General features: G+C 45.6%; 1 protein-coding gene and 2 long non-coding RNA genes across 4 annotated transcripts in view; 1 reads left to right on the forward strand and 2 right to left on the reverse strand.

Moving 5' to 3' along the window:
- Positions 1 to 1,700: 1,700 nt before the first annotated feature.
- The window catches only part of LOC115190788 (pre-mRNA 3'-end-processing factor FIP1), a 30,669-nt gene continuing 6,920 nt past the window's right edge, over positions 1,701 to 25,449 (reverse strand). Inside the window, exons 8-19 of one of the 2 annotated variants that reach the window (XM_029748864.1) lie at positions 22,074 to 22,192; positions 20,692 to 20,745; positions 17,294 to 17,393; positions 15,964 to 16,120; positions 14,963 to 14,989; positions 13,229 to 13,280; positions 12,688 to 12,746; positions 8,840 to 8,863; positions 8,634 to 8,720; positions 8,134 to 8,254; positions 2,367 to 2,649; positions 1,701 to 2,168 (exon numbers count right to left, since the gene is read on the reverse strand). In XM_029748864.1, coding sequence (XP_029604724.1) covers positions 2,529 to 2,649; positions 8,134 to 8,254; positions 8,634 to 8,720; positions 8,840 to 8,863; positions 12,688 to 12,746; positions 13,229 to 13,280; positions 14,963 to 14,989; positions 15,964 to 16,120; positions 17,294 to 17,393; positions 20,692 to 20,745; positions 22,074 to 22,192 — 921 coding nt within the window. In that variant the 3' untranslated portion in view covers positions 1,701 to 2,168; positions 2,367 to 2,528. Of the gene's footprint in view, positions 2,169 to 2,366; positions 2,650 to 8,133; positions 8,258 to 8,633; positions 8,721 to 8,839; positions 8,864 to 12,687; positions 12,747 to 13,228; positions 13,281 to 14,962; positions 14,990 to 15,963; positions 16,121 to 17,293; positions 17,394 to 20,691; positions 20,746 to 22,073; positions 22,193 to 25,449 lie in introns of both variants that reach the window. The other variant, XM_029748863.1, reaches the window with a different exon arrangement.
- On the forward strand, positions 3,935 to 5,547 carry LOC115190830 (uncharacterized). Its single transcript, XR_003877429.1, has 2 exons — positions 3,935 to 4,040; positions 5,505 to 5,547. It is a non-coding gene; the product is annotated as an uncharacterized LOC115190830 (long non-coding RNA).
- On the reverse strand, positions 20,964 to 22,027 carry LOC115190832 (uncharacterized). The gene is made up of 2 exons (XR_003877432.1): positions 21,998 to 22,027; positions 20,964 to 21,803 (listed from the first exon to the last, which is right to left on the reverse strand). It is a non-coding gene; the product is annotated as an uncharacterized LOC115190832 (long non-coding RNA).

A 25,449-nucleotide genomic window follows, 5' to 3' on the forward strand; every position in this document is an offset into this window, starting at 1 on the left:
CTTTCTTTTATTGTTTTATAGAATCTAAAGTGGTCAAATGTAACGTGAAGTATTATTAAAATACGCTTTAATCTTATAACTGACGTCCCGAGTCATTACTTTAAAGATAGTTATTCTATAGCCCCTTTAAAAATGTCTTATAGTAATTTTACAGTAATCCAGTCTACCAGTCTCTCCATCCAACCTGACAGAGCTTGAGAGGATCTGCAGAGAAGAATGAGAGAAACTCCCCAAATACAGGTGTGCCAAGCTTGTAGCATCATACCCAAGAAGACTCAAGGCTGTAATCACTGCCAAAGGTGCTTCAACAAAGTACTGAGTAAAGGGTCTGAATACTTACGGAAATGTGATGTCAGTTTTTATTTTTTATTACATTTTCTAACATTTCTCAACTGTTTTGCTTTGTCATTATGGGGTATTGTGATGTCATTATGGGGTATTGTGATGTCATTATGGGGTATTGTGATGTCATTATGGGGTATTGTGTGTAGATTGAGGGGAAAAAAACAATTGAATCCATTTTAGAATAAGGTTGTAACGTAACAAAATGTGGAAAAAGTCAAGGTGTCTGAATACTTTCCCAATGCACTGTATCCCTTATGACTTGTCATGTAGTCTATGTACCACTTATGGCTTGTAATTTAGCCTCTATGTATCCCTTATGGCTTCTATTGTAGTCTATGTATCCCTTACTGTAGCTAAACATTAACAGGACAAAGCCTTTGGCCTAGATTGAGGGCACTATTTAATGTGTAATCGCTGAAGCGTTACAGATTCCACCATAGAAATGTCAAGGTCATTTCTGATTGCGCCGACATGCAGCGTTTACCGTGAACGCCATCTCCGCCAGCGTGGGAACGTTGCCTTTTAAAGCCTCAAAGCCTATAATCTGCTATCATATACCACACCCCCTCGGGCCTTATTGCTTCATTACCCCTCCGTCAGCCGCTGCCCCTCCGTCAGTCATAGAGGAAGGAAGAGCAAAGACAGACACCACCCAGCCAGAAACCACCCAGCCCCAGCCAGAAACCACCCAGCCCCAGCCAGAAACCACCCAGCCCCAGCCAGAAACCACCCAGCCCCAGCCAGAAACCCAGCCCCAGCCAGAAACCACCCAGCCCCAGCCAGAAACCACCCAGCCTCACGCAGAAACCACCCAGCCTCACGCAGAAACCACCCAGCCTCACGCAGAAACCACCCAGCCCCACGCAGAAACCACCCAGCCCCACGCAGAAACCACCCAGCCTCAAACCACCCAGCCTCACGCAGAAACCACCCAGCCTCACGCAGAAACCACCCAGCCTCACGCAGAAACCACCCAGCCCCACGCAGAAACCACCCAGCCTCACGCAGAAACCACCCAGCCTCACACAGAAACCACCCAGCCTCACACAGAAACCACCCAGCCAGAAACCACCCAGCCTCACGCAAACCACCCAGCCTCACGCAGAAACCACCCAGCCTCACGCAGAAACCACCCAGCCTCACGCAGAAACCACCCAGCCACACGCAGAAACCACCCAGCCTCACGCAGAAACCACCCAGCCTCACGCAGAAACCACCCAGCCCCCCGCAGAAACCACCCAGCCCCCCGCAGAAACCACCCAGGCACACACAGAAACCACCCAGGCACACAGAAACCACCCAGGCACACACAGACACCACCCAGGCACACACAGAAACCACCCAACACACAGAAGTTATCAAAAGCTTGTTTTTTAATTCAACAAATTGACATCTTTCAGCGAGGTGTTTGGTTAAGAAAATAGAGGGACGAAAATAAATGACAGAAGATGAGGGTTGTTTATGATCGTCATGACTACGAAGGGAACGGGTAAACAACAACAATCTCTGAGCATGATCAACTACAACAGTGCTCCGAGGGAGTGATGGAGAGAGAAAGATGGAGGGACGTATAGAGGGAAACAGGAGAGATGGAGAGAGGAGAAAGATGGAGGGACGTATAGAGGGAAACAGAGGGAGAGAGATGCGGAGGAGAGAGAGGCAGAGGAGGATGTTCTCTTCATCACTCCATGGTGTCCTGGTTCTCCTGGTCTCCTCCCATGTCATCACTAGGTTCCTTGCCCTCCTTGCTTCTCTTGCTCTTCTTGTGTTTGTGTCTCCTGTGACCGTCTCCTTCTTCACTATCATGTCTCCTCCTGCTGCTACTGCTCAGAGTGAGAGAGAGGGGGAGTGAGAGAGAGGGGGAGAGAGAGTGAGGGGGAGAGAGAGTGAGGGGGAGAGAGAGGGGGGAGAGAGAGAGAGGGGAGAAAAGGAAGACAGTTCTGATTCTGATACAACAAAGAGGTGAAATAGTGTGTGTGTGTGTGTGTGTGTGTGTGTGTGTGTGTGTGTGTGTGGCGTACCTGCGTGATGACTTGTGTCTCCCCTCCTCCTTCTCTCTGTGTCTTCTCTCTCTGTGTCTCTCTTCCTTCTCACGGCTCGACCTCTCTCTGTGGCGCTCCCCTCCACCACCACCACGCTCACCACCACTGCCACGGTCACCACCACGCTCCCCCCCTCCACGGTCACCCCCACGGTCTACGCCTCCACGCTCCCCCCCCTCCACGGTCACCTCCTCCACGGTCACCGCCGCTGTAGCCACGCTCCGCCTGGTACTCCCGGTAACCGCGGTACCGCTCCTCATCACTATGGAGACCACAGACAGACAGAATATCCCATTGGACGCTGGACAGTGACATGACTAATCATCTTTTCTGATTGAAACAACTCACTGTTCAATCTGGTCGTTGTTAAACAGATGCTTTCTGATTGGACAGTGAGATGAGGTGTGTCAATCTGTTGGTCGTTGTTTAAACAGATGCTTTCTGATTGGACAGTGAGATGAGTTGTGTCAATCTGTCGGTCGTTGTTTAACCTCTCTTGGGTAGGGGGCAGAATTTTCACGTCCAGATGAAAAGCGTGCCCAAAGTAAACTGCCTGTTGCTCAGGCCCAGAAGCTAGGATATGTATATAATTGGTAGATTTGGATAGAAAACACTGTAAAGTTTCTAAAACTGTTAAAATAATGTTTGAGTATAACATAACTGATATGGCAGGCGAAACCCAGAGGACAAATTTTCAGCCTACCACTGTTTCCAATGGCTTTCATGTTTATTATGAGGCGAAGTCCTCCCAGATTGACATCTAGTGGAAGCCCTAGGAACTGCAGTCTTTAGAAAGAGTTTCAGGCTGGTTTTTGGAAAAATGAGCCAGAAGTTGTAGTTTTTCTAAGTGGCCCCCATTTTGGTTGTAGTGTTTCCAAGCGCGTGAATGAAAGCGTGTTCTTTGTTGTTTGTCTCCGGTAATGAACATACTATTCTCCGTCTTACATTTGATCATTTATTTACGTATTAGGGTACCTGAGGTTTGATTATAAACGTTGTTTGACTTGTTTGGATAAGTTTATTGGTAACGTTTGGGATTCATTTTGGATGCATTTTGAAGGAGGGAAACCAGTGGATTATTGAATGAAGCACACCGGCTAAACTGAGTTTTTATGGATATAAAGGACTTTATCGAACAAAAGGACCATTTGGAATGTAACTGGGACCTTTTAGAGTGCCAACAGAAGAAGATCATCAAAGGTAAGACATTTATTATATCGCTATTGCAGACTTTCGTGTCGCACCTGCCTGGTTGAAAAATGTTTTCATGCTTTTGGGTGCGGGGCGCTGTCCTCAGATAATCGCATGGTGTGCTTTTGCCATAAAGCCTCCTTGAAATCTGACACAGCAGCTGGATTAACAAGAAATTAAGCTTTATTTTGATGTATAATACTTGTATTTACATGAATGTTAAATATTTATATTTCTGTAATTTGAATTTCGCGCTCTGCAATTTCACCGGATGGTGGCCAGGTGGGACGCTACCGTCCCACCTGCCCATAAGAAGTTAAACAGATGCTTTCTGATTGGACAGTGAGATGAGGTGTGTCAATCTGTTGGTCGTTGTTTAAACAGATCTTGCTCTCTCTTGGTAGAGAACATGTGAAACTGGATGAGGTGTGTATGTGTGACCATGCATGGGACTGAATGTGTGTTAACCTTTTTGGGATAGGGGGCAGTATTGAGAATTTTGGAAAAAATATGTGCCCATTTTTAACTGCCTCCTACACCAACTCAGAAGCTAGAATATGCATATTATTGTTCAGGTTTGGATAGAAAACACCCTAAAGTTTCTAAAACTGTTTGAATGGTGTCTGTGAGTATAACAGAACTCCTATGGCAGGCAAAAACCTGACAAGGTTTCAAGCAGGAAGTACCCTGTCTGACAAGGAGTCGTGCGTCTTGCATCTGTTTATTGAAAAGTAAGGATCTTAGCTGTAACGTGACAATTCCCAGGGCTCCGATAGGCTCTCAGAACCCGGGAAATAACTGAAGGTTAACGAGGCAGCCTCAGGCTGAAACACATTATCGGCTTTGGCAAGTGGCGGCTCAGAGGACCTTTGAATGAGGCGCGTGCACGATTCGCTCCTGAGGAGAAATTTTATTCGGCTGTTTAGGCTCAATGCATATTCCCGGTCGGAATATTATCACTTTTCTACGAGGTAAATGGCATAAAAATTGGTTTTAAACAGCGGTTGACATGCTTCGAAGTACGGTAATGGAATATTTAGACATTTTTTGTCACGCCAATGCGCCATGCTCGACACCGTGATGAAGCATTCTGATAGTGTCTAGAACTCACGAACAAAACGTCGCTGTTTGGATATAACGATGGATTATTTGGGACCAAACCAACATTTGTTATTGAAGTAGAAGTCCTGGCAGTGTATTCTGACGAAGAACAAGCAAGGTAAGAACATTTTTCTTATAGGAAATGTGATTTTGGTGGAGGCTGACCTGGGTGTGTCTAAATAGCTAGCCCTGTGATGCCGGGCTATGTACTTAGATTATTGCAAAATGTGCTTCATCCGAAAAGCTATTTTAAAATCGGACATATCGAGTGCATAGAGGAGTAATGTATCTATAATTCTTAAAATAATTGTTATGCTTTTTGTGAACGTTTATCGTGAGTAATTTAGCAAACTGTTAGTAAATTCCCCGGAAGTTTGCGGGGGTTATGCTTTTTCTGAACGTCACATGCTAATGTAAAAAGCTGTTTTTTGATATAAATATGAACTTGATTGAACAGACATGCATGTATTGTATAACACAATGTCCTAGGTGTGTCATCTGATGAAGATCATAAAAGGTTAGTGCTGCATTTAGCTGTGGTTTGGGTTTATGTGACATGATATGCTAGCTTGAAAAATGGGTGTCTGATTATTTCTGGCTGGGCACTCTGCTGACATAATCTAATGTTTTGCTTTCGTTGTAAAGCCTTTTTGAAATCGGACAGTGGGGTTAGATTAACGAGATTCTTGTCTTTAAATAGCTGTAAAATAGTCATATGTTTGAGAAATTGAAGTAATAGTATTTCTAACGATTCAAAAATCGCGCCACTGGATTTCAGGGGCTGTTACGTAGGTGGGACGAGTTCGTCCCACATGCGCCAGAGAGGTTAACGTGTAACATAAGGCCCAATAAAATTCTGTTTCTCAAGGTTTCGGTTTTCCTCAGTTTCACACATTAATAGAAAAACAACTAAATTGGATTGTTCTAAGTCCACAACACAAAGCTTAAAACCAGGTTTGAGATCTGGTCATGTTTGTTGATATTTTATGCAGGGTTGTAGTTACCCTTTAATTCCATTACCCACCGAGCAAGAGGCTGTTAGCTGCGTTTTTATAGCACATGTGATGGTAAGAGTTTGCTAAACAAATCGCGCCAATGCAAATAATCGTGATGTCATTCAGCCAGGTAAAAGCATAGGCTACTTTGTAGTTAAAAAAAAACTTCTCAATTAAATGTTAACGGAAAACGTTGCACCTACCAGAAGATTTTTCATTAGCATCGTGGCTAATGGCTACATAAAGGGGTAGCTGAGTGCAACCACGCATTCCTCGTTGCCTCTTCAGAAAGTTGGTGGAAAAGCGAATCACTGATGGCACTCTGCTAATCTCTTATGATAAACTTGGGGCAAATTAATTCATGTTCAATACGTTTAGTTTTTATTGTCTGGATTCTGCGATTCCGTCCGCGGTCTCCAGATTTTATAGGGCCCTAGTAACAGAGTTAATTTTTATTTAAGTAGGCAAGTCAGTTAAGAACAAATTCTTATTTGCAATGACGGCCTAGGAACAGTGGGTTAACTGCCTTGTTTTGGGGCAGAACAACTGATTTTTACCTTGTCAGCTCGGGGGTTCAATCTAGCAACTTTTGGGTTACTGGCTCAACGCTCTAACCACTAGGCTACCTGCCGCCCCTCTAGCCACTAGGCTACCTGCCGCCCCTCTAGCCACTAGGCTACCTGCCGCCCCTCTAGCCACTAGGTTACCTGCCGCCCCTCTAGCCACTAGGCTACCTGCCGAACCTCTAGCCACTAGGCTACCTGCCGAACCTCTAGCCACTAGGCTACCTGCCGCCCCGCAAGCCACTAGGCTAGCTGCCGCCCCGCTAGCCACTAGGCTAGCTGCCGCCCCGCTAGCCACTAGGCTAGCTGCCGCCCCGCTAGCCACTAGGCTAGCTGCCGCCCCGCTAGCCACTAGGCTAGCTGCCGCCCCGCTAGCCACTAGGCTAGCTGCCGCCCCGCTAGCCACTAGGCTAGCTGCCGCCCCGCTAGCCACTAGGCTAGCTGCCTCCCCTCTAGCCACTAGGCTAGCAGCCTCCCCTCTAGCCACTAGGCTAGCCGCCTCCCCTCTAGCCACTAGGCTAGCCGCCTCCCCTCTAACCACTAGGCTAGCCGCCTCCCCTCTAACCACTAGGCTAGCCGCCTCCCCTCTAACCACTAGGCTAGCCGCCTCCCCTCTAACCACTAGGCTAGCCGCCTCCCCTCTAACCACTAGGCTAGCCGCCTCCTCTAACCACTAGGCTAGCCGCCTCCTCTAACCACTAGGCTAGCCGCCTCCTCTAACCACTAGGCTAGCCGCCTCCTCTAACCACTAGGGGCTCCTCTAACCACTAGGGGCTCCTCTAACCACTAGGCTAGCCGCCTCCTCTAACCACTAGGCTAGCCGCCTCCTCTAACCACTAGGCTAGCCGCCTCCTCTAACCACTAGGCTACCCGCCTCCTCTAACCACTAGGCTAGCCGCCTCCTCTAACCACTAGGCTAGCCGCCTCCTCTAACCACTAGGCTAGCCGCCTCCTCTAACCACTAGGCTAGCCGCCCCTCTAACCACTAGGCTAGCTGCCTCCTCTAACCACTAGGCTAGCTGCCTCCTCTAACCACTAGGCTAGCTGCCTCCTCTAACCACTAGGCTAGCTGCCTCCTCTAACCACTAGGCTAGCTACCTGCCTCCTCTAACCACTAGGCTAGCTACCTGCCTCCTCTAACCACTAGGCTAGCTACCTGCCTCCTCTAACCACTAGGCTAGCTACCTGCCTCCTCTAACCACTAGGCTAGCTACCTGCCTCCTCTAACCACTAGGCTAGCTACCTGCCTCCTCTAACCACTAGGCTAGCTACCTGCCTCCTCTAACCACTAGGCTAGCTACCTGCCTCCTCTAACCACTAGGCTACCTGCCTCTCCTCTAACCACTAGGCTACCTGCCTCTCCTCTAACCACTAGGCTACCTGCCTCCTCTAACCACTAGGCTACCTGCCTCCTCTAACCACTAGGCTAGCTACCTGTCCCCTCTAACCACTAGGCTAGCTAGCTGCCTCCTCTAACCACCAGGCTAGCTGCCTCCTCTAACCACCAGGCTAGCTGCCTCCTCTAACCACTAGGCTACCTGCCTCCTCTAACCACTAGGCTAGCTGCCTCCTCTAACCACTAGCGAACTCCACAGCTAGCTATCATATTCAATATGTTTCTATAGCTCAACCGGTTTGCCAAGGAATGCGGTCACTTGTGTTAGTTAGCGAGCAGAGGACCGTTGGTCCGAGCCCGGTACGGGGAAGATGTACTGTTAGGAGAACACGGCCGCCGCGTCGTCCTCGGCTAACCCGCCGCGTCGTCCTCGGCTAACCCCCGGCCGCCGCGTCGTCCTCGGCTAACCCGCCGCGTCGTCCTCGGCTAACCCGCCGCGTCGTCCTCGGCTAACCCGCCGCGTCGTCCTCGGCTAACCCGCCGCGTCGTCCTCGACTAACCTGTTGTAAGCCATAGTGGAGGGGCTGTGCTCTCTCTCCCTCTCCCTCTCATGTGGTCTCTCCCTGGGTCTCTCTCTCTCCTTCTCCCTCTTGTCCTCCCGTCTGGGTCCTGGTCCCGGTCCTGCTGGGTAGTAGTACAGTAAAGAACATCAGGTCACACTGATTGATTGGTTATTGATTGACAGGTTGGTTATTGATCACTAGTAAAAAACAGCTGACACCCATAAACAGTTTGTAGAGGCGCTGACTAACAGAGTAAGGCTGGGATTCAATCTGATCCTGCTTTGTCAGCTATGACCCTGTTAAAGGCAATGTTCCTGTGTTCACGGAGACCGTAGTCACGGTAACCGCTGCATATGTCAGCTCAATCAGATATGACCTTTAAATTCTGCTATTACACAGATCTGCCACTGATCACATTAAATAAATACATTGTCCATACCACCCTCCTGTTTAGGTGTACCTGGAGGGTAGTAGTCCCACTGTTTAGACTGGTTTACCTGGAGGGTAGTAGTCCCACTGTTTAGACTGGTCCATCATAGGAGGCCATGGAGACACCACACCTGGCATAGGAGGAGGGTAGCCACCTGGAGACAGAGACATTATAGTAGTGAGGAGGAGGAGGAGGAGGAGGAGGAGATACTGTAGTGAGTAGGAGGAGGATATACTGTAGTGAGGAGAATATACTGTAGTGATGAGGACATACCTGTCATAGGAGGAGGGAAACCACCTGAGGGACAATAAACATGATGGATTATTACAATATTGTGTGTGTACATATCAGTGTGTACCCACCTAATAAAACTTACACGTGGAGTTAAAATACATCTCAAATCAAATACGGCCGAGACGATAGCAGTATCGTAACAGACTAAACTGTTTGGTGCTTTAAAAACCTGCTGGATGTAAAATATGGTGTGCTACAGCTTGGAAAATAAATAAATGTGACTCTGGATGCCATCATAATGATGTTTGTTTCCAACATAATGATGTTTGTTTCCAACATAATGATGTTTGTTCCCAACATCAGGGCTGTTTCCATCAAAATGATGTTTGTTTCCAACATCAGGGCTGTTTTCCATCACAACGATGTTTGTTTCCATCACAACGATGTTTGTTTCCATCACAACGATGTTTGTTTCCATCACAACGATGTTTGTTTCCATCACAACGATGTTTGTTTCCAACATAATGATGTTTGTTTCCAACATAATGATGTTTGTTTCCATCATAATGATGTTTGTTTCCAACATCAGGGCTGTTTTCCAACATAATGATGTTTGTTTCCAACATAATGATGTTTGTTTCCAACATAATGATGTTTGTTTCCAACATAATGATGTTTGTTTCCAACATAATGATGTTTGTTTCCAACATAATGATGTTTGTTTCCAACATCAGGGCTGTTTTCCAACATAATGATGTTTGTTTCCAACATCAGGGCTGTTTTCCAACATAATGATGTTTGTTTCCAACATAATGATGTTTGTTTCCAACATAATGATGTTTGTTTCCAACATAATGATGTTTGTTTCCAACATAATGATGTTTGTTTCCAACATCAGGGCTGTTTTCCAACATAATGATGTTTGTTTCCAACATAATGATGTTTGTTTCCAACATAATGATGTTTGTTTCCAACATAATGATGTTTGTTTCCAACATAATGATGTTTGTTTCCATCATAATGATGTTTGTTTCCATCATAATGATGTTTGTTTCCATCATAATGATGTTTGTTTCCATCATAATGATGTTTGTTTCCATCATAATGATGTTTGTTTCCATCATAATGATGTTTGTTTCCATCATAATGATGTTTGTTTCCAACATAATGATGTTTGTTTCCAACATCAGGGCTGTTTTCCAACATAATGATGTTTGTTTCCAACATAATGATGTTTGTTTCCAACATAATGATGTTTGTTTCCAACATAATGATGTTTGTTTCCAACATAATGATGTTTGTTTCCAACATAATGATGTTTGTTTCCATCATAATGATGTTTGTTTCCAACATAATGATGTTTGTTTCCAACATCAGGGCTGTTTTCCAACATAATGATGTTTGTTTCCAACATCAGGGCTGTTTTCCAACATAATGATGTTTGTTTCCAACATCAGGGCTGTTTTCCAACATAATGATGTTTGTTTCCAACATAATGATGTTTGTTTCCAACATCAGGGCTGTTTTCCAACATAATGATGTTTGTTTCCAACATAATGATGTTTGTTTCCAACATAATGATGTTTGTTTCCAACATAATGATGTTTGTTTCCAACATAATGATGTTTGTTTCCATCATAATGATGTTTGTTTCCATCATAATGATGTTTGTTTCCAACATAATGATGTTTGTTTCCATCATAATGATGTTTGTTTCCATCATAATGATGTTTGTTTCCATCATAATGATGTTTGTTTCCATCATAATGATGTTTGTTTCCATCATAATGATGTTGTTTCCAACATAATGATGTTTGTTTCCAACATAATGATGTTTGTTTCCATCATAATGATGTTTGTTTCCATCATAATGATGTTTGTTTCCACCATAATGATGTTTGTTTCCATCATAATGTTTGTTTCCAACATAATGATGTTTGTTTCCAACATCAGGGCTGTTTTCCAACATAATGATGTTTGTTTCCAACATAATGATGTTTGTTTCCAACATAATGATGTTTGTTTCCATCATAATGATGTTTGTTTCCATCATAATGATGTTTGTTTCCAACATAATGATGTTTGTTTCCAACATAATGATGTTTGTTTCCATCATAATGATGTTTGTTTCCATCATAATGATGTTTGTTTCCATCATAATGATGTTTGTTTCCATCATAATGATGTTTGTTTCCATCATAATGATGTTTGTTTCCAACATAATGATGTTTGTTTCCAACATAATGATGTTTGTTTCCATCATAATGATGTTTGTTTCCATCATAATGATGTTTGTTTCCACCATAATGATGTTTGTTTCCATCATAATGTTTGTTTCCAACATAATGATGTTTGTTTCCAACATCAGGGCTGTTTTCCATCATAATGATGTTTGTTTCCAACATAATGATGTTTGTTTCCAACATAATGATGTTTGTTTCCATCATAATGATGTTTGTTTCCATCATAATGATGTTTGTTTCCACCATAATGATGTTTGTTTCCATCATAATGTTTGTTTCCAACATAATGATGTTTGTTTCCAACATCAGGGCTGTTTTCCATCATAATGATGTTTGTTTCCAACATAATGATGTTTGTTTCCAACATAATGTTTGTTTCCAACATAATGATGTTTGTTTCCATCATAATGATGTTTGTTTCCATCATAATGATGTTTGTTTCCAACATAATGATGTTTGTTTCCAACATAATGATGTTTGTTTCCAACATCAGGGCTGTTTTCCAACATAATGATGTTTGTTTCCAACATCAGGGCTGTTTTCCAACATAATGATGTTTGTTTCCAACATAATGATGTTTGTTTCCATCATAATGATGTTTGTTTCCATCATAATGATGTTTGTTTCCATCATAATGATGTTTGTTTCCATCATAATGATGTTTGTTTCCAACATAATGATGTTTGTTTCCAACATAATGATGTTTGTTTCCAACATAATGATGTTTGTTTCCAACATAATGATGTTTGTTTCCAACATAATGTTTGTTTCCATCATAATGATGTTTGTTTCCATCATAATGATGTTTGTTTCCATCATAATGATGTTTGTTTCCCAACATAATGATGTTTGTTTCCAACATAATGATGTTTGTTTCCAACATAATGATGTTTGTTTCCAACATAATGATGTTTGTTTCCAACATAATGATGTTTGTTTCCAACATAATGATGTTTGTTTCCATCATAATGATGTTTGTTTCCATCATAATGATGTTTGTTTCCAACATCAGGGCTGTTTTCCATCATAATGATGTTTGTTTCCAACATAATGATGTTTGTTTCCAACATAATGTTTGTTTCCAACATAATGATGTTTGTTTCCATCATAATGATGTTTGTTTCCAACATAATGATGTTTGTTTCCAACATCAGGGCTGTTTTCCATCATAATGATGTTTGTTCCCAACATCAGGACTGTTTTCCTAAAGAAGGTAAATCTGCTTTGTGTTTTGTTTCCTTGCCACGATACTAACGAGTATCGCGATGCTGGTATCGTACCGGCCCTAATATCAATCAAACTTTGGATCAAGTTCATAAATGGATACTACCCAACTGGAACCCTATTCCCTATATAGTGCACTACTTTTGACCACACCCCTATTGGCCCTGCTTAAAAGAAGTGCATTATATAGGCCAAATTGGGTCCCATCCTACATATGTTGCTAAATGAAGCCCATGGATTGATTTAATACAATTTAATATAATAACTTATTAATTGAAATTGATTGAGAGTGAGGCTGCATCCGAAATGGCACCTTAGTCAACGGTAGCGCACTACATAGGGAATAGGGATCCATTTTGGACAGACTTATATATAATAGAATACTGATTGAAAGTGATAGTGTGTGTTGTCGCCCCCTACCTGTGGGGAAGGGGTATGGTGGAACGGGACGGCCATCATATCCACCTGGATGCCCACTGCTAGAAATAAAACACGCAACAAAAACGTTCAATATATCAAAGTCGTCATGATCATTTTATCCAAAACTTTAGATGCCAATTACATATTGATCCAATCAATCATATTAAATGTATATTTCAGGATTTGACAATAATGCTCTTTATCTACCTCCCCAGAGTCAGATGGACACCATTTTTATGTCCCTGTGTCCAGTATGAAGGAAGTTAGAGGTAGTTTTCGTGAGCCAATGTTAAAATAGCGTTAGCGCGTTGACTGGAAGTCGATGGGTATCTACTAGCATGCTAGCAGATACCCATAGACTTCCAGTCAACGCGCTAACGCTATTTAAACAGATCAGCTCTTTTGTAAATAATTGGTTTAACAGATCAGAATTGGGCTGCCTGTGTAAACGCTGCCTTAGATCTCTACAAGTACACAGGAGGGGAGAGGCTAGGGGTCAATCTATCGATGTCTATAAGGTGGAGCTGTGGAGGTGTCTTACCTGTCCAAGGTGGGGATGAGAGAGGGAGGGGGGCCGCTGGGAGGAGGGAAACCTGCACACACACAGCGTTACTATTAAGACACACACACACACACTCTAACTGTTGAGTCTATTCCGCATTATGACTATGACATCACCACACTGACACATTCTAACTGTTGAGTCTATTCCGCATTATGACTATGACATCACCACACTGACACATTCTAACTGTTGAGTCTATACCACATTATGACATCACCACACTGACACATTCTAACTGTTGAGTCTATACCACATTATGACTATGACATCACCACACTGACACATTATAACTGTTGAGCCTATACCACATTATGACATCACCACACTGACACATTCTAACTGTTGAGCCTATACCACATGACTATGACATCACCACACTGACACATTCTAACTGTTGAGCCTATACCACATTATGACTATGACATCACCACACTGACACATTGTAACTGTTGAGCCTATACCACATTATGACATCACCACACTGACACATTCTAACTGTTGAGCCTATACCACATTATGACTATGACATCACCACACTGACACATTCTAACTGTTGAGTCTATACCACATTATGACATCACCACACTGACACATTCTAACTGTTGAGTCTATACCACATTATGACTATGACATCACCACACTGACACATTATAACTGTTGAGCCTATACCACATTATGACATCACCACACTGACACATTCTAACAGTTGAGTCTATACCACATTATGACTATGACATCACCACACTGACACATTCTAACAGTTGAGCCTATACCACATTATGACTATGACATCACCACACTGACACATTATGACATCACCACACTGACACATTCTAACTGTTGAGTCTATACCACATTATGACTATGACATCACCACACTGACACATTCTAACTGTTGAGTCTATACCACATTATGACTATGACATCACCACACTGACACATTAACTGTTGAGTCTATACCACATTATGACTATGACATCACCACACTGACACATTCTAACTGTTGAGTCTATACCACAGTATGACATCACCACACTGAGGCATTCTAACTGTTGAGTCTATACCACATTATGACTATGACATCACCACACTGACACATTCTAACTGTTGAGCCTATACCACAGTAGGACATCACCACACTGACACATTATGACATCACCACACTGACACATTCTAACTGTTGAGCCTATACCACATGACTATGACATCACCACACTGACACATTCTAACTGTTGAGCCTATACCACATTATGACTATGACATCACCACACTGACACATTGTAACTGTTGAGCCTATACCACATTATGACATCACCACACTGACACATTCTAACTGTTGAGCCTATACCACATTATGACTATGACATCACCACACTGACACATTATAACTGTTGAGCCTATACCACATTATGACATCACCACACTGACACATTCTAACTGTTGAGCCTTTACCACATTATGACTATGACATCACCACACTGACACATTGTAACTGTTGAGCCTATACCACATTATGACATCACCACACTGACACATTCTAACTGTTGAGCCTATACCACATTATGACATCACCACATTCTAACTGGGTACATTAAGACATAAAGCTGTATAGTATTCTAATATGTGGAACTCCTCAGTCTTTCCCACATCATGAATGTCATTGTGTATTTTGTGTAGTAATAGTGAGTATAGTTGGAGTATTGTTCTTACCAGGAGGAGGGACATTCATAGGTATTCCTACCAAATAAAAACAAATTGTTAGCAAATTCCTCTCTGTGGGAAAGTTAAACAGGGTGAATATTCAAATGTATAAAAGGGAGAGAAAGTTAGAGCCTGAGAGAGAAATGTGGGAGAGAAAGTTAGAGAGGGAAAGAGACAGAAAGCAGGAGAGAGACGGCGAGAGAGAGAGAGACGGCGAGAAAGAGAGAGACGGCGAGAGAGAGAGAGACGGCGAGAGAGAGAGAGACACGGCGAGAGAGAGAGAGACACGGCGAGAGAGAGAGAGAGACACGGCGAGAGAGAGAGAGACACGGCGAGAGAGAGAGAGACACGGCGAGAGAGAGAGAGACGGCGAGAGAGAGAGAGACGGCGAGAGAGAGAGACGGCGAGAGAGAGAGAGAGAGAGACGGCGAGAGAGAGAGAGAGAGAGACGGCGAGAGAGAGAGACGGCGAGAGAGAGAGACGGCGAGAGAGAGAGAGACGGCGAGAGAGAGAGAGAGAGAGACGGCGAGAGAGAGAGAGAGAGAGACGGCGAGAGAGAGAGACGGCGAGAGAGAGAGAGACGGCGAGAGAGAGAGAGACGGCGAGAGAGAGAGAGACGGCGAGAGAGAGAGAGAGACGGCGAGAGAGAGAGAGACGGCGAGAGAGAGAGACGGGGCGAGAGAGAGAGACGGCGAGAGAGAGAGAGAGACGGCGAGAGAGAGAGAGAGACGGCGAGAGAGAGAGAGAGACGGCGAGAGAGAGAGAGAGACGGCGAGAGAGAGAGAGAGACGGCGAGAGAGAGAGAGAGACGGCGAGAGAGAGAGAGAGAGACGGCGAGAGAGAGAGAGACGGCGAGAGAGAGAGACGGCGAGAGAGAGAGACGGCGAGAGAGAGAGACGGCGAGAGAGAGAGACGGCGAGAGAGACGGCGAGAGAGACGGCGAGAGAGATGGCGAGAGACAGAAAGAAAGATGGAGAGAGAGAGACAAAGTTCGAGAGGTGTAGACTTACTTGGTGGGGGGATGAGAGGGGGAGCCTGGCTGACGTTGGGAGGAGGGGGGAGGAATGGAGGAGGAGGGATGTTCGGGGGGAGGGGGCCGGGGGGGAAGAAAGGGGGCATCTTGTTGGGGTTTGGCTCAGCGTCCGACGACGAGTGTTCCGAAATCACCTAGACAACGAAGAAACAGCCAAATCACAAGCGGGTATGTGATTCAACAGCCAATGGAACGGTTACATTGACTTCTATGAAGGTCCTTTCATTTCCCTCATTAAAATGCAAATCATTTTATAACATTTCTGACATGTGTTTTTCTGGATTTTTGTTGTTGTTATTCTGTCTCTCACTGTTCAAATAAACCTACCATTACAATTATAGACTGATCATTTCTTTGTCAGTGAGCAAACGTACAAAATCAGCAGGGGATCAAATACTTTTTTCCCCCACTGTATCTCTCCAGGTGTGTGTGTGTGTGTGTGTACCAGGATGTTGTTTCTCTCCGTGTGTGTGTGTGTGTGTGTGTGTGTGTACCTGGATGTTGTTTCTCTCCAGGTGTGTGTGTCTACCTGGATGTTGTTTCTCTCCAGGTGTGTGTGTCTACCTGGATGTTGTTTCCAGGTGTGTGTGTGTACCTGGATGTTGTTTCCAGGTGTGTGTGTCTACCTGGATGTTGTTTCTCTCCAGGTGTGTGTGTGTACCTGGATGTTGTTTCTCTCCAGGTGTGTGTGTGTACCTGGATGTTGTTTCTCTCCAGGTGTGTGTGTGTACCTGGATGTTGTTTCCAGGTGTGTGTGTCTACCTGGATGTTGTTTCTCTCCAGGTGTGTGTGTGTCTACCTGGATGTTGTTTCTCTCCAGGTGTGTGTGTGTACCTGGATGTTGTTTCCCTCCAGGTGTGTGTGTACCTGGATGTTGTTTCTCTCCAGGTGTGTGTGTGTGTGTGTGTGTGTGTGTGTGTGTACCTGGATGTTGTTTCTCTCCAGGTGTGTGTGTCTACCTGGATGTTGTTTCCCTCCAGGTGTGTGTGTACCTGGATGTTGTTTCCAGGTGTGTGTGTGTGTGTGTGTGTGTGTGTGTGTCTACCTGGATGTTGTTTCCCTCCAGGTGTGTGTCTCTACCTGGATGTTGTTTCTCTCCAGGTGTGTGTGTGTGTACCTGGATGTTGTTTCCAGGTGTGTGTGTGTACCTGGATGTTGTTTCCAGGTGTGTGTGTCTACCTGGATGTTGTTTCCAGGTGTGTGTGTCTACCTGGATGTTGTTTCCAGGTGTGTGTGTCTACCTGGATGTTGTTTCCAGGTGTGTGTGTCTACCTGGATGTTGTTTCCAGGTGTGTGTGTGTGTGTACCTGGATGTTGTTGCCCTCCAGGTTGTGTCTTCGTCGTCCCTCCACTCTGCTGATGGTAGCAGTCCCTCCTCCAATCACGTCGATAGTTCCACTGGTCTTCCTGAACACAACCACACCGTGAGTCATTGAGCAGACCATCTTCCCCAGAACAACAGGAGCGGTCACGGCTAAGTGCCTTGCTCAAGGGCTCATGAGATATTTCACCTAGTTGGCTCTGGGATTCCAACCTTTCGGTTACGGGCCCAATGCTCTAAACCACTAGACTACCTGCCGTCTACTCAGTCATTAAATCTGAGTTTACAGTCTATACTCTCTACCAACTAATACACCACGCACAGTACCTAACCACACACACACACAGATCGGTACCTAACCACACACTGACAGATCACTACCTAACCACACACACACAGATCGGTACCTAACCACCACACACACTGACAGATCACTACCTAACCACCACACACTGACAGATCACTACCTAACCACCACACACACTGACAGATCACTACCTAACCACACACACACAGATCGGTACCTAACCACACACTGACAGATCACTACCTAACCACCACACACTGACAGATCGGTACCTAACCACCACACACACTGACAGATCACTACCTAACCACCACACACTGACAGATCACTACCTAACCACCACCACACACTGACAGATCGGTACCTAACCACCACCACACACTGACAGATCGGTACCTAACCACCACCACACACTGACAGATCGGTACCTAACCACCACCACACACTGACAGATCGGTACCTAACCACCACACACACTGACAGATCACTACCTAACCACCACACACACACACTGACAGATCACTACCTAACCACCACCACACACACACTGACAGATCACTACCTAACCACCACCACACACACACTGACAGATCACTACCTAACCACCACCACACACCGACAGATCGGTACCTAACCACCACACACCGACAGATCGGTACCTAACCACCACACACCGACAGATCGGTACCTAACCACCACACACCGACAGATCGGTACCTAACCACCACACACCGACAGATCGGTACCTAACCACCACACACCGACAGATCACTACCTAACCACCACACACCGACAGATCACTACCTAACCACCACACACACTGACAGATCACTACCTAACCACCACACACACACTGACAGATCACTACCTAACCACCACACACACACTGACAGATCACTACCTAACCACCACCACACACTGACAGATCGGTACCTAACCACCACCACACACTGACAGATCGGTACCTAACCACCACACACACACTGACAGATCGGTACCTAACCACCACACACACACTGACAGATCACTACCTAACCACCACACACACACTGACAGATCACTACCTAACCACCACACACACACTGACAGATCACTACCTAACCACCACCACACACTGACAGATCGGTACCTAACCACCACCACACACTGACAGATCACTACCTAACCACCACACACACACTGACAGATCACTACCTAACCACCACACACACACACTGACAGATCACTACCTAACCACCACACACACACTGACAGATCACTACCTAACCACCACACACACACTGACAGATCACTACCTAACCACCACACACACACTGACAGATCACTACCTAACCACCACACACACACTGACAGATCACTACCTAACCACCACACACACACTGACAGATCACTACCTAACCACCACACACACACTGACAGATCGGTACCTAACCACCACCAACACACACTGACAGATCACTACCTAACCACCAACACACACTGACAGATCACTACCTAACCACCACACACAGACAGATCACTACCTAACCACCAACACACACTGACAGATCACTACCTAACCACCACACACAGACAGATCACTACCTAACCACCAACACACACTGACAGATCACTACCTAACCACCAACACACACTGACAGATCACTACCTAACCACCACACACACTGACAGATCACTACCTAACCACCAACACACACTGACAGATCACTACCTAACCACCAACACACACTGACAGATCACTACCTAACCACCACACACAGACAGATCACTACCTAACCACCAACACACACTGACAGATCACTACCTAACCACCAACACACACTGACAGATCACTACCTAACCACCAACACACACTGACAGATCACTACCTAACCACCACACACACTGACAGATCACTACCTAACCACCACACACTGACAGATCACTACCTAACCACCACACACAGACAGATCACTACCTAACCACCACACACTGACAGATCACTACCTAACCACCACACACTGACAGATCGGTACCTAACCACCACACACTGACAGATCACTACCTAACCACCACACACACACACACACAGATCGGTACCTAACCCCACACACTGACAGATCACTACCTAACCCCACACACACTGACAGATCACTACCTAACCACCACACACTGACAGATCGGTACCTAACCGCCACACCACACACTGACAGATCACTACCTAACCACCACCACACACTGACAGATCACTACCTAACCACCACACACTGACAGATCACTACCTAACCACCACCACACTGACAGATCACTACCTAACCACCACACACTGACAGATCACTACCTAACCACCACACACACTGACAGATCACTACCTAACCACCACACACACAGAGAGATCACTACCTAACCACCACACACTGACAGATCACTACCTAACCACCACACACTGACAGATCACTACCTAACCACCACACCACACTGACAGATCACTACCTAACCACCACACACTGACAGATCGGTACCTAACCACCACACACTGACAGATCGGTACCTAACCACCACACACTGACAGATCGGTACCTAACCACCACACACTGACAGATCGGTACCTAACCACCACACACTGACAGATCGGTACCTAACCACCACACAGATCAGTGACAGATCACTACCTAACCACCACACACTGACAGATCACTACCTAACCACCACACACAGACAGATCAGTGACAGGACACTAAAGTCAGAAAGGACAACACACAGTATTACTAATACACACACACGATGTAGAATCTGTTATTACATGCCTATATCACCTGTCACACACACACGAGTCAATGTACATACATGTGTTGCATTTAAATGTGTTTACTGTTGCCATGGTGATGACTCCCGTTAAACTTAACGTTGCCGTGGTGACCATTGTTGTCTACCACGTTGTGCCCTAACGACGTGATGCGACTACGACGTTGGTTACTAGTTTATTGGCTGAGGGAACTTAAAATGAGGTTATTTTTTCTGAAATAGCATCTGGAAAAGACACAATAGTGTACATGAATGTATCAGTGTGTTGTGTGAACAAGCCCCATCCCACTCACGTATAGTAGGACATGTCCTGAACAGGAGGAGCAGTCCACTGTGGGGGGGAGATCCTACCATCAGAGGGGAGAGGAGGAGGAAACAGTTAGACCTCCCCTCACACACTCAGAGGAACTCATTCATGTGTACAGTGAGAGGAGAAGAAAAAAAAGGAAGCAAGCTTGTGTGTGTCCGTCCGTCCGTCCGTCTATCCGTGTGTCTGTCTGTCGGTCCGTCTGTCCGTGTGTCTGTCTGTCGGTCCGTCTGCCTGTCGGTCCACTGCCAGACCGTGTTTTGCCAAATCCTCTACCAGAGATAATACATGAGTCTCTCATGTCTCTTAAGCAGTCCTAGGCTAACCTTACTGTCTGAACCTGTCCTAGGCTAACCTCACCGTCTCTACCTGTCCTAGGCTAACCTCACCGTCTGTCTCTACCTGTCCTAGGCTAACCTCACCGTCTGTCTGTCTGTACCTGTCCTAGGCTAACCTTACCGTCTGTCTCTACCTGTCCTAGGCTAACCTCACCGTCTGTCTGTACCTGTCCTAGGCTAACCTCACTGTCTGTCTCTACCTGTCCTAGGCTAACCTCACCGTCTGTCTCTACCTGTCCTAGGCTAACCTCACCGTCTGTCTGTACCTGTCCTAGGCTAACCTCACCGTCTGTCTCTACCTGTCCTAGGCTAACCTCACCGTCTGTCTGTACCTGTCCTAGGCTAACCTCACCGTCTGTACCTGTCCTAGGATAACCTCACCGTCTCTGTACCTGTCCTAGGATAACCTCACCGTCTGTCTGTACCTGTCCTCGGCTAACCTTAACGTCTGTCTGTTCCTGTCCTAGGCTAACCTCACCGTCTGTCTCTACCTGTCCTAGGCTAACCTCACCGTCTGTACCTGTCCTAGGATAACCTCACCGTCTCTGTACCTGTCCTAGGATAACCTCACCGTCTGTCTGTACCTGTCCTAGGCTAACCTTACCGTCTGTCAGTACCTGTCCTAGGCTAACCTCACCGTCTGTACCTGTCCTAGGATAACCTCACCGTCTGTCTGTACCTGTCCTAGGCTAACCTCACCGTCTGTCTCTACCTGTCCTAGGCTAACCTCACCGTCTGTCTCTACCTGTCCTAGGCTAACCTCACCGTCTGTACCTGTCCTAGGATAACCTCACCGTCTGTCTCTACCTGTCCTAGGCTAACCTCACCGTCTGTCTCTACCTGTCCTAGGCTAACCTCACCGTCTGTCTCTACCTGTCCTAGGCTAACCTCACCGTCTGTCTCTACCTGTCCTAGGCTAACCTCACCGTCTGTCTCTACCTGTCCTAGGCTAACCTCACCGTCTGTCTCTACCTGTCCTAGGCTAACCTTTCGGCTCTTATTGATCTGAGGACCTGTGTACAGCTCTTACCTGGTAGTGTTCATGTTCATGGATGACTTGTAGAGGCTGGCTGGAGTGGGGAAGTCAGGTTTGGACGTGTGGATGGGTAAACTCACTTCCTTCTCATTCCCCGTCCTGCCCTGCTGAACCTGAGGGGAGTAGGACATCTTTAGGTTTATAACATCATCATTAAATGGACGTCTTTGTTTTAAACAACTCTGGTTTGTCTGTTTTACACTGATTATCATATGGCAATTCAATGAGCCAGAGGAGGAAGGGAATTGAGGAGGAGGAGGAGAGCCAGAGAAGGAAGGGAAATGAGAGGAGGAGGAGAGCCAGAGAAGGAAGGGAATTGAGGAGGAGGAGGAGAGCCAGAGAAGGAAGGGAAATGAGAGGAGGAGGAGAGCCAGAGAAGGAAGGGAAATGAGAGGAGGAGGAGAGCCAGAGGAGGAAGGGAATTGAGAGGAGGAGGAGAGCCAGAGAAGGAAGGGAATTGAGGAGGAGGAGGAGAGCCAGAGGAGGAAGGGAATTGAGAGGAGGAGGAGAGCCAGAGAAGGAAGGGAATTGAGAGAAAGGGAGATCAGAAAATAAGAGAGGGTGTTCCAGAATGTTCCAGGATGGTCTAGCGGTCTAAGCCGCTGCCTCCGGTACACGTGTCTACGGTGCAGGCATAGGTTTAGAAACCAACCAACAAGCCGACTCGCGCTATAGTACACTAATAGCTGCCATAGCTAGGTTATTTATCATCCAATATGATTATGTAGTACCTGTCTTGAAGACATGAAACTGGGAGAAGCTACTTAAGCTAGCTAAGGTTAGCTAGCTAGCTAGGCTAATTGAGGCTACAGTGCCTGGGCTTTCTAATCCTACAGTTACAAGTAACAACAACTCCATTCATAATATTAAGTAGCAGCCTACTGGTTGGCTCTTGGTCGTTGTAGCCTTTATTTCTCCTTTAACTTTTAATTCTGTTATTTTAATTCCATCTTCCATTGACTAGATATCTCTTACGTTTTGCCAAACACAGAGCGAGGCTCTATGGCTGTAACCTATTGCTGCTTTGGTGACTTGTGATTGGCCAACAACAACAACCACCAGCAGCAGCAGCTGCTGCAAGCGCCACCCATGAAAAGAAAAGAGGAGCAGCAGCATGAATTATAACATCGCTCTCGCGTTCAGACCTGTACGGGGCCCTTCCGGACCAGAGACTCCTGACAATCCGATTCGACCTCGACCCGTGACATTATTTAGAATTGTGGGTCACAGATCAGGGCTCGGGTATTTGGGTACAGGTGGATCCGTAAAGCCCTCCAAGTGGAGGAGGTGTATCTTACAGTGATTTAGCTGGTGGTGGAGGAGGTGTTGTATCTCAGTGATTTAGCTGGTAGTGGAGGAGGTGTTGTATCTTACAGTGATTTAGCTGGTGGTGGAGGAGGTGAATCTTACAGTGATTTAGCTGGTGGTGGAGGAGGTGTTGTATCTTACAGTGATTTAGCTGGTGGTGGAGGAGGTGGTGTATCTTACAGTGATTTAGCTGGTAGTGGAGGAGGTGTTGTATCTTACAGTGATTTAGCTGGTAGTGGAGGAGGTGTTGTATCTTACAGTGATTTAGCTGGTAGTGGAGGAGGTGTTGTATCTTACAGTGATTTAGCTGGTAGTGGAGGAGGTGTTGTATCTTACAGTGATTTAGCTGGTAGTGGAGGAGGTGTTGTATCTTACAGTGATTTAGCTGGTGGTGGAGGAGGTGTTGTATCTTACAGTGATTTAGCTGGTGGTGGAGGAGGTGTTGTATCTTACAGTGATTTAGCTGGTAGTGGAGGAGGTGAATCTTACAGTGATTTAGCTGGTAGTGGAGGAGGTGTTGTATCTCAGTGATTTAGCTGGTAGTGGAGGAGGTGTTGTATCTCAGTGATTTAGCTGGTAGTGGAGGAGGTGTTGTATCTCAGTGATTTAGCTGGTAGTGGAGGAGGTGTTGTATCTCAGTGATTTATCTGGTGGTGGAGGAGGTGTTGTATCTTACAGTGATTTAGCCGGTAGTGGAGGAGGTGTTGTATCTTACAGTGATTTAGCCGGTAGTGGAGGAGGTGTTGTATCTTACAGTGATTTAGCTGGTAGTGGAGGAGGTGTTGTATCTTACAGTGATTTAGCTGGTAGTGGAGGAGGTGTTGTATCTTACAGTGATTTAGCTGGTGGTGGAGGAGGTGTTGTATCTTACAGTGATTTAGCTGGTAGTGGAGGAGGTGTTGTATCTAACAGTGATTTAGCTGGTGGTGGAGGAGGTGTTGTATCTCAGTGATTTAGCCGATAGTGGAGGAGGTGTTGTATCTTACAGTGATTTAGCCGGTAGTGGAGGAGGTGTTGTATCTTACAGTGATTTTGCTGGTGGTGGAGGAGGTGTTGTATCTCAGTGATTTAGCTGGTGGTGGAGGAGGTGTTGTATCTCAGTGATTTAGCTGGTAGAGGAGGAGGTGTTGTATCTTACAGTGATTTAGCTGGTAGTGGAGGAGGTGTTGTATCTTACAGTGATTTAGCTGGTAGTGGAGGAGGTGTTGTATCTTACAGTGATTTAACTGGTAGTGGAGGAGGTGTTGTATCTTACAGTGATTTAACTGGTAGTGGAGGAGGTGTTGTATCTTACAGTGATTTAGCTGGTGGTGGAGGAGGTGTTGTATCTTACAGTGATTTAGCTGGTAGTGGAGGAGGTGAATCTTACAGTGATTTAGCTGGTGGTGGAGGAGGTGTTGTATCTTACAGTGATTTAGCTGGTAGTGGAGGAGGTGTTATATCTTACAGTGATTTAGCTGGTGGTGGAGGAGGTGTTGTATCTTACAGTGATTTAGCTGGTAGTGGAGGAGGTGTTGTATCTTACAGTGATTTTGCTGGTGGTGGAGGAGGTGTTGTATCTTACAGTGATTTAGCTGGTAGTGGAGGAGGTGAATCTTACAGTGATTTAGCTGGTGGTGGAGGAGGTGTTGTATCTTACAGTGATTTAGCTGGTAGTGGAGGAGGTGAATCTTACAGTGATTTAGCTGGTAGTGGAGGAGGTGAATCTTACAGTGATTTAGCTGGTGGTGGAGGAGGTGTTGTATCTTACAGTGATTTAGCTGGTAGTGGAGGAGGTGAATCTTACAGTGATTTAGCTGGTGGTGGAGGAGGTGTTGTATCTTACAGTGATTTAGCTGGTGGTGGAGGAGGTGTTGTATCTTACAGTGATTTAGCTGGTAGTGGAGGAGGTGAATCTTACAGTGATTTAGCTGGTGGTGGAGGAGGTGGTGTATCTTACAGTGATTTAGCTGGTGGTGGAGGAGATGAATCTTACAGTGATTTAGCTGGTGGTGGAGGAGATGTTGTATCTTACAGTGATTTAGCTGGTAGTGGAGGAGGTGTTGTATCTTACAGTGATTTA

Source organism: Salmo trutta, unplaced genomic scaffold (genome assembly GCF_901001165.1).
Source record: "Salmo trutta unplaced genomic scaffold, fSalTru1.1, whole genome shotgun sequence".
Taxonomy (NCBI): Eukaryota; Metazoa; Chordata; class Actinopteri; order Salmoniformes; family Salmonidae; genus Salmo; species Salmo trutta.